Raw genomic sequence first — 12,934 nt, 5'->3', positions numbered from 1 at the left:
TGTATTAGTAGATCCACTGTGATCTATAAGTTGTAATATACATGTAAATGATAAACTGAGGCAGAATATTGTTAAAATTCCACTTTTTTTCCAAAGAAATTTCAGTTTCATATTATTCACATTTTTTAAAGGATAGTTTGCAGATGGAAACATTTTGTCGATGTAATTTTACTTTTTTCACTCTAAAAGTTTGGATTTGTCATTATTTACAGGGTATAATGTTCTTATTTTACTGGTGCGGCCCATTTCAGATCCCATTAGGCTGAATGTGGAGCCTGAGTTCGTCAGTCCTGTTTGTCTTATTGGTCTGTATGTTTCTTCATTAAAACAGTCGTCAGTCTTTTCCTCGGCTGAATTCCTCGTCTTGTCAGGATTTGCCCTTTTTTTTATCGCCATCATCTGTTTGTTTGTTGGTAGCTGTGGTGTCGAGGTGTCAGAAATCAAACCTTATCACCCAGTGACTGATGTCATCAAGATCTTAAACAGAGGACTCGTCTCCGTTGGCTTTTCCTGCATGATTTAATTGTTCTTTGTCCTTTCTTTCGTTGGAATGTTGTTGAGATAAAACCAGCGACTGTCCCACCTTTTGCGGTCATTCCAGCGCGACCTGCTGAAAACGTCTTCTTCCTCTCTCTCTCAGAAATGAGTCGCCAGACCGCCACCGCGCTGCCCACAGGAACCTCCAAGTGCCCCCCCTCCCAGCGCGTGCAGACCCTGTCAGGCACCACCGCCTCCAACAGCGACCTGGCCAGCCTGTTCGAGTGCCCCGTCTGCTTCGACTATGTCCTACCCCCCATCCTGCAGTGCCAGTCCGGACACCTGGTGAGTATGGACGGGTCAGAGGTCAGGACCAGAGCGGTTTAGAAGTAATAAGAAGATGAGACTAGGTTAAAAAAAAACAAAACTGAGTCCACTGGAGAATTACACTACGTGGACAAAAGTATGTGGACATTATTTTTGTTAAATGAGATTTTTAAAAACTACGACTTCATTCTTGTAAAATTATGACTGTTATATTTGACTTTGTTCTCATAAAATTACAGGTTTTATATAGATATTTTGCAGCTTTATTCTCGTAGTGACAAGTGTATTTATTTTCTCATTTGGCCCTAATACACTGTCGTATGGTGTTTTTTTTTTTATGTCATAAAACAGAATGGAACAAAAACAAGCAGTGAGTCATTAAAAAAGTTCCATATGTATGAAAGGTACAATGTACATTATGTACAGTAATAGAATGGGAGATGGGTAAAAAACAAAAAAAAAAAAATATATATATATATATTTTTTTTTCTACAAATTATTTGCCTTGTATCTTAATTACCCAAGTCATACATATGGACAAAAGTATGTGGACACGTTGAATTCAGGTGTTTCTTTTCTAACAGGGGTCTGGGATACAAAACAATGATGACTAATGTCAGAATAGAGTTTTATATTATGGGATAAATATCATTGCATTGGTTAGTTTGGGTTAAATTGTTATCTTAGTTTCCAAAATGCCACAGAGATGGTTTGGACTTACTTTTTCTCAACATTATGACTATTATTTTAAATGTTCTGCCTCCAAATTTCTCTAAATATTTTTCCTGCTCTGACTGTAAATAATAATTTTCTACCACAACTAACCATCTACTTTCTTCACATCTCACTGAGGAAAAATCTACCATTAAACTTTAAGGAAATATTGATCTTAGGGGCAAATATTCTAATTTAGCAGCTTAAATTCCTTTTACAGTTTACAAAGGCACAGATTTGTAAATGTGTTGATTGAGATAAACTTAAGAATGAAGTGTTTCCCAAATGATTGTCTTCTGTCTTTAACAACCTTCTTCAATTCACGTGAATTAAAGATTAAGGAAATATTGATGTTTATAAACTACATGGACATAAATATAGGGACACATCATGTCTACAGCTGTAAGATGTCCTGTTCATGAGGATTTGAGATAAAAACGTCAGTATTTCCTTAAAGTTTAGTGTTAAGAGTTTTCTTCCTCAGTGAGATGTGAAGAAAGCACAGTCACAGAAAAAATTATTAGACCACCAGAAGTCATCAAAAACAATGGTTATGCAATCTAGTTCAAATTCCTGTGTGGATCATGTGACTAAAACAGACAGAAACAAAAACATGGAATGTCTAAAAGCACTGTTTTTGTCAGTACAATGACATAGATATTGATTGAAGAACTAAAGTGATTTTGGGTTATTATCAAGAAAACATGGAAAATGGATAGATATCAGCTCTGAAATTAAACTACTATGAGCTATTTTTGTTGGTATCATTATATTTGTCCAAACAAATGGACCTTTAGTTGGACCAGGCATTAAAATGAACAAGAAATTGAAGAAAACTGCGACTGTAGATGGTTAATTGTGGGAGAAAATTATTATTTAAAGTCAGAGCAGGAAAAATATTTTAGAAACTTAGAGGTAGAACATTTAAAATCGCAGTCATTAATTTAAAAAAAAAAAGACAAAAAAAAAAAACTAATTCATTGTTGAGAGAAATTAAGTCAAAACAATCTCTGAGGCATTTTGGCAGCAAAGATAACAATTTAGACCAAACTAACCAATGCAATGATATTTATCCCATAATATAAAACTCTATTCTGACATTAGTCATGATTGTTTTGTATCCCAGACCCCTGTTAGAAAAGAAACGCCTGAATTCAACGTGTCCACATACTTTTGTCCACATGATGACCCATCCCGTTGTTAACCTTGAACCCGTTTCCCGTGTCTCCGTCCAGGTATGCTCCAACTGCCGGCCAAAGCTCACCTGCTGCCCCACCTGCAGAGGACCCCTGGGCTCCATCAGGAACCTGGCCATGGAGAAGGTGGCCAACTCAGTCCTCTTCCCCTGCAAGTACGCGTCGTCGGGCTGCGAAGTCACCCTGCCTCACACCGACAAGACGGAGCACGAAGAGCTGTGCGAGTTCCGGCCGTACTCGTGCCCCTGCCCCGGCGCCTCCTGCAAGTGGCAGGGCTCCCTGGACGCCGTCATGCCCCACCTGATGCACCAGCACAAGTCCATCACCACGTTGCAGGTCAGTTGGACCACAAACCCAACATGTTCTGACCCAGCATCAAGGATCAGAACCAGCTCCCAGGAGCTCAGTTCCTTATGGTCATTAGTCTGTTTACTTAATGATTCTGCTTATCGGTTCAGAGACGTCATTTCCATGTTTTCGTTCAGAGTCCTGTAAAGCAGAGGTGTCCGACTCATTTTAGTTCAGGTTCCACATACAGACCAATATAACCTGAAGTGGCTCAGACCAGTAAAATAATATCAGAATACCGTAATTTCCTCAGTCAGTTGTGAAGAAAGTAGATGGTTAGATGTGGTAGAAAATTATTATTTATAGTCAGAGCAGGAAAAATATTTTAGAAATTTAGAGGAAGAACATTTAAAATCATAGTCATGCATAAAAAAAAAAACAATTTTGAGAGCAATGAAGTAAAAACCATTTTTTAGGCATTTTGCAAACAAATGTAACAATTTAAATCAAAATAACCAATGTAATGATATTTATCCCATAATATAAATCTATATTCTGACATTAGTCATTATTGTTTTGTATCCCAGATTTGTTACTGCATATATGCTATATACAGTACTATACTCTATACAAAAAAGGATGTTCAACGCATCGTTTCAGGAAAATTTGTCGGATTTTTTGCCTAAGAATTAAAATATAAGCAACTTTTGCACCAGAAATGTAATTATATTTTAAAGAAATATCTAAAAATGTGTAAGATTTATCATCTTATTTTTCTGTTGCACGGGATTTTCTTGTAGCCTTGTAAGAAAAATCATCCATTAAACTTTAAGGAAATATTGATGCTTATAAACTATATGGACATAAATATTGGGACACATCATATCTACAGCTGTATGATGTCCTGTTCATGAGGATTTGAGATAATAGCATCAGTATTTCCTTAAAGTTTAATGGTAGATTTTTCCACCTCAGTGAGATGGGAAGAAAGTGGACAGTAGAGCTGCAACCAATTAATCGACTCAAAGTGATCCAAAAAATTCATTCGACCACAATTCTCCTGAATCAAAGCTTTGTTTCCTTCATTTCTCCGCTGTTGAACATTGGTTCCACTGTTGGGTTTCACACGGACGCTTATTGTGACGCACAAAGAAGCTTCAATTCAGGAAAACTGCAATAGAATATCTCCCTTCAATCAATTCAAGTCGATTAATCGAATCGGGACTTTTTGCATTGACTTCAAGCACCTAGTCGATTAATGGGTTGCAGCTCTAGTAGACAGTAAACGCCTGAATTCAACGTGTCCACATACTTTTGTCCATTTGTGTATGAAACCGTTTTGTCCCCAGTGGACTGTTTTCTGACACTTGTGGACGTTGTGCGTGTGTGTGTGTGTGTGTCCCAGGGCGAGGACATCGTGTTTCTGGCCACAGACATTAACCTCCCCGGCGCCGTGGACTGGGTCATGATGCAGTCGTGCTTCGGTTTCCACTTCATGCTGGTGCTGGAGAAGCAGGAGAAGTACGACGGCCACCAGCAGTTCTTCGCCATCGTGCAGCTCATCGGCACCCGCAAACAGGCCGAGAACTTCGCGTACCGGCTGGAGCTGAACGGCCACCGGCGCCGGCTCACCTGGGAGGCCACGCCGCGCTCCATCCACGAGGGCATCGCCACCGCCATCATGAACAGCGACTGCCTGGTGTTCGACACGTCCATCGCACAGCTGTTCGCTGAGAACGGCAACCTGGGCATCAACGTCACCATCTCCATGTGCTAAGAAAACTCACACAGACAAACAACAACAACAACAAAAAAACAACAACAAGAGAGGGGGGGGGGTTCCACGGAAAGGAAAAGAAAGGAAGAAAAAAAAAAGTAAAGTTCCGGATCGTTCGAGAGGGGCGGGGTCATTTTTACGGGAAGGGGGGGCGGGGATAGATGAGTCATGACCTCACAGCGCCCTCTTTTCTTCTGCCTCACCCCTTTGAGACGGACGCGGAAGATGCGGACTGTCTGACCGGGCAGCCGCCGAACGGATGAACGGACGAATGAATGAGCGGACGAGTGGACGAACGGATGGAACACAAGGACATAAACTGTGTAGTGCTGGCTGTAGACTTCAAAAACACACACATGTAAACGTATATATGTGAGACTCATGCACGCACATGCAGTCCAAACAAACTGAAACGCTGTTCAGTCAAACTCGGAGGCGGACGTCGCTCCTGCGCCTTCGCGTTCTTCTGTTTCTTGTTTTTTTTTTTTTAGTGTTTCTTTGATCATCTTCTTCTCAGTCACACATTTCAGACACTACAGCGCTCTGGCCTTCACTGGTCCAATGAGGAAGGCCCTTCTCAAACTCCTCCCCCTTCTCCTCCTCCTTTGGGTCAGCGCTAGTTGGCTAACCAGTCACCAAGCCCCCCCATGTGTGTTTTATTTTTATTTTTTTAATTTTTCTGGTTTGTATTCCATGTCCGTGTCCTGAATCCAACGGTTTCACTCACTACTTTTACCGTAGGGCTACGACTATCGGCCAGAGTCGGTCAAAAAACCTCCTCGAACTGCGACCAGGAACCCGCGAGAAAATGGGAAATGTCCTGGTTATTGTTAGCATCTTGACAGATTTTCTTTTTTTTTTTTTTTTTTTTTTTTTTTTTTCTCGGGACAGCTGTAGCACCCCCGTTGAATAACCACAAAGGTCGTATACGGGACTGAGAAGAAAGAAGGAAAAAAAAAAAGAAAAAACGCAGATCTGCAACATCGACGTTGGGTTTCGCCTCCAGACGTGCACGAAGATGTCGTTAAAGGACACGGATCGGACTCTGCTCTCGAACCGAAGACGGCGGCGTCGACCCAGGACGCAGGAGGGGAGCCGAGCGAGCATCAGGGTTTTTTTTTTTTTTTTTTTTTTTTTCCAAATAGGAAAAAAAAAAGAGTTGAAAGAAGAGGTTTCCTTCGCTCTGCTTCAGTCTGTTTCTTTTCAGTACTTTTTGCTTTTTTTCAGTCGTCTTCTGTTTTTGTGTCTGAGACGAAGGATGTCCCGACGCTCAGAGTGTATATGTGTGTGTTTGTGTGGACGCATGAGACGGACGTTTGGCCGAAGCAGGGGGCGTCGAACCGGCGAAGACCAGTCCCATAAGAACACAACAACCGAGAATTTATCATCCCAGTTTTTCTCTTTTTAGTGTGAAAAAAGAACAATTACAGGATGAAAATGTGAATAAACTGAACGAATGTAAAACAACCTGAAATTTATTTAGAAAAACAAGTGAAATTCATTAATATAACATGACTCCAAATTTGTCTGTTTTCATGCAAAAAAAGTACAATTTTAACAATATTCTGCCTCAGTTTGCGTTCATTACAACATACAGATCACAGTGGATCTACAAACACACAAAGTATTTAATAAAAGGTATAATATGAAAATTTCACTTATTTTTCTTCATAAATTTCAGCTTGTTTGTGGTTTTAGATTATCCCCTTTTTTTTTTTTTTTTTTTTTTTTTTGTTGAAGGATAGTTTGTCGACGCTAACGTTTTCATCATTTAATTTCACTTTTTTACACTAAAGCAGAGAAACTGTTGTAGTTGTGGTCATTTCTAGGTTGTTTTGATCCAACCTAGAATTTATCATCCTAGTTTTTCTCTTTTTAGTGTGAAAAAGTAAAATTACAGGATGAAAATGTGAATAAACTGAACGACTGTAAAACAACCTGAAATTTATTAAGAAAAATAAGTGAAATTTACTAATTTGACTCCAAATTTGTCTGTTTTCATGCAAAAAAAGTGCAATTTTAATAATATTCTGCCTCAGTTTGCGTTCATTACAATGTACAGATCACAGTGGATCTACAAACACACAAAGCATTTAATAAAAGGTATAATATGAAAATTTCACTTATTTTTCTTCATAAACTTCAGCTTGTTTGTGGTTTTAGATTAACTTTTTTTTGTTAAAGGATAGTTTGTCGACGCTAACGTTTTCATCATTTAATTTCACTTTTTGACACTAAAACAGAGAAACTGTTGTAGTTGTGGTCATTTCTAGGTTGTTTAGATCCAACCTAGAATTTATCATCCCAATTTTTCTCTTTTTAGTGTGAAAAAGTAAAATTACAGGATGAAAATGTGAATAAACTGAACGACTGTAAAACAACCTGAAATTTATTAAGAAAAATAAGTGAAATTTACGAATTTGACTCCAAATTTGTCTGTTTTTGTACAAAAAAAGGTGCAAATTTTAACAATATTCTGCCTCAGTTTGCGTTCATTACAACATACAGATCACAGTGGATCTACAAACACACAAAGCATTTAATAAAAGGTATAATAGGAAAATTTCACTTATTTTTCTTCATAAACTTCAGCTTGTTTGTGGTTTTAGATTCACTTTTTTTTTGTTAAAGGATAGTTTGTCGACGCTAACGTTTCCATCATTTTTCACTTTTTTACACTAAAGCAGAGAAACTGTTGTAGTTGTGGTCATTTCTAGGTTGTTTAGATCCAACCTAGAATTTATCATCCCAATTTTTCTCTTTTTAGTGTGAAAAAGTAAAATTACAGGATGAAAATGTGAATAAACTGAACGACTGTAAAACAACCTGAAATTTATTGAGAAAAATAAGTGAAATTTATTAATATAACATGACTCCAAATTTGTTTTCATGCAAAAAAAAGTGCAATTTTAACAATACTCTGCCTCACAGTGGATCTACAAACACAAAACATTTAATAAAAGGTATAATATTATGAAAATTTCACTTACTTTTCTTCATAAATTTCAGCTTGTTTATGGTTTTAGATTATTCACCTTTTTTTGTGAGAGGATAGTTTGTCGACATTAACGTTCTCATCATTTAATTTCACTTTTTTTACACTAAAACAGAGAAACTGTTATAGTTGCGGTCACTTATAGGTTATTTTGATGCTATTTTTCTGGTCCCACCCTTTTTTCCATCATGTCGGGTTGTATCGGACCCCTTCAGTGTCATTTATGCATTTCTCGGGCCGGATCGGACCCTTTAGCGGCCGGTGTTGGTCCACGGGCCGTATATTTGACCCCCCTGGGCTGAAGGATCCTGCTCATTTTCCTCACTTTTCTGTCATTTCCTTCCTTTTCTTCTTCTTCTTCTCTCGTCTGCCAGTGTCGGCCTCAAACCACTGATTTGACTGATCAAAAAAACCCAAAAACCGGGAACGAGGGACAGTTTCTACCGTTACGAACGTTGCTATTGTTATTATTAAATGGAGATTATTATCATAATTATCATTTTTTGTAATGACTTTTAAAAATTAAAAGGCAGTTGTAAAACTTGTGGCTAAAACTTCAGTGTTTGTAGTTAAAAAGCAAGTTGTGTCGTTTTCTCCTGAAGGTTTTTTTTTTCACCCCCTCTTTTTTTTCTCGTTTTTGTTTTGTTTCTTTTTCATTTTATTTTTTTCCCTGACTTGCGTTGTTTTTTGGTTTTGTTTTCCTTCATCTCTTGGTCTCTGTCCTGTTTGTGTGGTCGGTCTTTTTGTCTGTGAGGAGGGAGGGAGGAAAAGCCAATCATCTCTCCCTTTCTCTTCATGTGGAGTCTCAGTAAATGTCGCTGCTCTCCCTCAACTCCTCCACTTTTCTTCTGTTTTAATTTGTCATTAAATAAATCTATCTTTTTCATAGCTGGTGCATCTCTTTGCTTTCATTCTACGCTCGAGTTCTCGATAAATTGAGATTTTCTTTGGTAATGTGTTGTTACGACGGCGTATTAGGGCCACGTAAGAAAATAAAAACAGCTGTCACTGAGAATAAAGTTGTAAAATATTAAGATAAAACCCGTAATTTTATGAGAATGAAGTCGAATGCAAAAAGAGTCAGAATTTTATGAGAATAAAATTAATATATTGAGAATAAAGTCGTGTAGTATTGGGAGAAAACCCATAATTTTATGAGAATAAAGTTGAATACAAAAAGTTATAATTTTACAAGAATAAAGTAATATTTTGAGAATAGTCATAAAATATCGAGATAAAACACGTAATTTTGAGAATAAAGTTGAATACAAAGTCATCATTTTACGAGATAAAGCCGTAAAATATCAAGATAAAACCCGTAATTTTTTTTGAATAGAGTCGAATACAGTCATAATTTTACAAGAATAAAGTCCAAAAATATTGAGATAAAAAAAGTCATTTTGTGAGAATAAAGTTGAATACAAAGTCATAATTTTACAAGAATAAAGTCGTAATATTTTGAGAATAAAGTCCAAAAATATCGAGATAAAACAAGTAATTTTATGAGAATAACGTCGAATACAGTCAATTTTACAAGAATAAAGCCATAATATTATGAGAAGAAAGTCATGAAATATGAAGATAAAACCCGTAATTTTATGAGAATAAAGTCAAATACAAAAAATTATTTTTACAAGAATGAAGTTGTAATATTATGAGAATGAAGTCATAAAATATTGAGATGAAACCCATAATTTTATGACAAAGCTGAATACAAAAAGTAATAATTTTATGAGCATAAGGTTGTAATATTTTGAGAATAGTTGTAGCTTTAAAAAACAATTTCAGTAAAATGTCGTACTTTAATAAGATTAAAGCCATAATATGAGAAGAAGGTCATAGTTAAAAAACAACTTATTTTTATAAAAATAATGTCGCACTTTTATGAGATTAAAGTTGTAAAATTTTGAAAATAAATTTGCAATAGTACGATTAAAAACTCGTAATTTATAAATTGTAAGCGTTAAACCTTGTTGATGACAGTTTCTGGTTACAGAGAACACAACCAGTGAAGCAGTAGCTTTTGCTTCTGTCGGATCGGACGACTAATGCTAATGTGTTGATGGTGGGCGGGGCTAATAGGATCAGTATTTAAAGTAGAACCTCACAAAATGTTCCAAGTTCTCTATTATGCAGCGAGTGGCTACGACTTTATTCTAGTAAATTATGCTATTTTGCCACCTGTTTTTAAATTACATTATTATTGTAATATTATGGTTTTACTCTCGAAATATGACGATTTTAACATAAAAGTACGACATTATTTTTGTTAACTGTGAAGATTTTTAAAAACTACGACTTTATTCTCTTAAAATTGACTCGTTTTTTTTAATTTGACTTTATTCTCATAAAATTACAGGTTTTGTCTCGATATTTTGTGACTTTATTCTCGTAGTAGAAGTGTTTTTATTTTCTTGTGGCGCTAATACGCTGTTATATGTCGTTTTTTTATTACATAAAACAGAATAAAAACAAGCAGGTCATTAAAAAAGTTCCATATATGAACGGTACAGTGTACATGATGTACAATAATAGAATGAGAGATGGGAAGAAAAAAAAAAAAAGACTTTCTTCACATTGTTCGCGTCATATCAGGCCATACATGTGGACAAAAGTATGTGGACACGTTGAATCCAGGTGTTTCATTTCTAACGGGTCTGGGATACAAAACAATAATGAGTAATGTCAGAATAGAGTTTTATATTATGGGATAAATATCATAAATATTCATGTTTTTATCTCAAATCCTCTTGAACAGGTCATCTTACAGCTGTAGACAGGATGTGTCCCAATATTTATGTCCATGTAGTTTTAGAAACATCAATATTTCCTGAAAGTTTAATGGTTGATTTTTCTTCCTCAGTGAGATGAAAGTAGATGGTTAGATGTGGTAGAAAAATATTTACACTCAGAGCAGGAAAAATATTTTAGAAATTTAGAGGAAGAACATTTACAATCACAGTCCAGGACAAAAAAAAAAAAAAAATGTTGAGAAAAATTCAGTCCAAACGATCTGAGGCGTTTTAGAAACAGAATTTAAACCAAACCAACCAACGCAACGATGTTTATTATGAGTCAGATTCTGTTTACAGACGCATCCCATGGACCGGACTGGAGCCTTTACTGGGCCGGACTGGAGCCTTTACTGTGCTAGACTGGAGCCTTTACTGGACCGGACTGGAGCCTTTACTGGGCCGGACTGGAGCCTTTACTGTGCTAGACTGGAGCCTTTACTGGACCGGACTGGAGCCTTTACTGGGCCGGACTGGAGCCTTTACTGGACCGGACTGGAGCCTTTACTGGGCCGGACTGGAGCCTTTACTGGGCCGGACTGGAGCCTTTACTGGGCCGGACTGGAGCCTATACTGGGCTGGACTGGAGCCTTTACTGGGCCGGACTGGAGCCTATACTGGGCTGGTTTTGGACCCTTTACTGGACCGGACTGGAGCCTATACTGGGCCGGACTGGACCCTTTACTGGGCCGGACTGGACCCTTTACTGGACCGGACTGGAGCCTATACTGGGCTGGACTGGACCCTTTACTGGGCTAGACTGGAGCCTTTACTGGACCGGACTGGAGCCTATACTGGGCTGGACTGGACCCTTTACTGGGCTAGACTGGAGCCTTTACTGGACCGGACTGGAGCCTTTACTGGGCCGGACTGGAGCCTTTACTGGGCCGGACTGGAGCCTATACTGGGCCGGACTGGAGCCTTTACTGGGCCGGACTGGAGCCTATACTGGGCCGGACTGGAGCCTTTACTGGGCCGGACTGGAGCCTTTACTGGGCCGGACTGGAGCCTATACTGGGCCGGACTGGAGCCTTTACTGGACCGGACTGGACCCTTTACTGGACCGGACTGGACCCTTTACTGGGCCGGACTGGAGCCTATACTGGGCTGGACTGGACCCTTTACTGGGCTAGACTGGAGCCTTTACTGGGACGGTTTTGGAGCCTTTACTGGGCCGGATTGGACCCTTTACTGGGCCAGATTGGAGCCTTTACTGGGCTGGTTTTGGACCCTTTACTGGGCCGGATTGGACCCTTTACTGGGCTGGTTTTGTAGTCTTTACTGGGCTGGTTTTGGAGCCTTTACTGGGCCAGATTGGACCCTTTACTGGGCTGGTTTTGGAGCCTTTACTGGGCCGGATTGGACCCTTTACTGGGCCGGTTTTGGAGCCTTTACTGGGCCGGATTGGACCCTTTACTGGGCTGGTTTTGTAGTCTTTACTGGGCTGGTTTTGGAGCCTTTACTGGGCCAGATTGGACCCTTTACTGGGCTGGTTTTGGAGCCTTTACTGGGCCGGTTTTGGAGCCTTTACTGGGCCGGATTGGACCCTTTACTGGGCTGGTTTTGTAGTCTTTACTGGGCTGGTTTTGGAGCCTTTACTGGGCCAGATTGGACCCTTTACTGGGCTGGTTTTGTAGTCTTTACTGGGCCGGATTGGACCCTTTACTGGGCCGGATTGGACCCTTTACTGGGCTGGTTTTGGACCCTTTACTGGGCTGGCTTTGTAGTCTTTACTGGGCTGGTTTTGGAGCCTTTACTGGGCCGGATTGGACCCTTTACTGGGCCGGTTTTGGAGCCTTTACTGGGCCGGATTGGACCCTTTACTGGGCCGGTTTTGGAGCCTTTACTGGGCCGGATTGGACCCTTTACTGGGCCGGTTTTGGAGCCTTTACTGGGCCGGATTGGACCCTTTACTGGGCTGGTTTTGTAGTCTTTACTGGGCTGGTTTTGGAGCCTTTACTGGGCCAGATTGGACCCTTTACTGGGCTGGTTTTGGAGCCGTTACTGGGCCGGATTGGACCCTTTACTGGGCCGGTTTTGGAGCCTTTACTGGGCCGGATTGGACCCTTTACTGGGCCGGTTTTGGAGCCTTTACTGGGCCGGATTGGACCCTTTACTGGGCTGGTTTTGTAGTCTTTACTGGGCTGGTTTTGGAGCCTTTACTGGGCCAGATTGGACCCTTTACTGGGCTGGTTTTGGAGCCTTTACTGGGCCGGATTGGACCCTTTACTGGGCCGGTTTTGGAGCCTTTACTGGGCCGGATTGGACCCTTTACTGGGCTGGTTTTGTAGTCTTTACTGGGCTGGTTTTGTAGTCTTTACTGGGCCGGTTTTGGAGCCTTTACTGGGCCGGATTGGACCCTTTACTG

The 12,934-nt window shown here is 39.6% G+C and overlaps 1 protein-coding gene across 2 annotated transcripts in view; it reads left to right on the top strand.

Moving 5' to 3' along the window:
* The window catches only part of siah1 (siah E3 ubiquitin protein ligase 1), a 38,439-nt gene extending 33,578 nt beyond the window's left edge, over positions 1–4,861 (top strand). For both annotated transcript variants that reach the window (XM_030137113.1, XM_030137112.1), the window contains exons 3-5: positions 641–822; positions 2,754–3,050; positions 4,408–4,861. In XM_030137113.1, the coding sequence (XP_029992973.1) occupies positions 641–822; positions 2,754–3,050; positions 4,408–4,779 (851 nt within the window). In that variant the 3' untranslated portion in view covers positions 4,780–4,861. The remainder of the gene's footprint in view (positions 1–640; positions 823–2,753; positions 3,051–4,407) is intronic.
* Positions 4,862–12,934: the final 8,073 nt, after the last annotated feature.

The sequence above is a fragment of the Sphaeramia orbicularis genome, chromosome 6 (genome assembly GCF_902148855.1).
Source record: "Sphaeramia orbicularis chromosome 6, fSphaOr1.1, whole genome shotgun sequence".
NCBI lineage: Eukaryota > Metazoa > Chordata > Actinopteri > Kurtiformes > Apogonidae > Sphaeramia > Sphaeramia orbicularis.
Note: the sequence above shows the minus strand (reverse complement) of the source record. Positions and strands in the feature narration are given on the sequence as shown.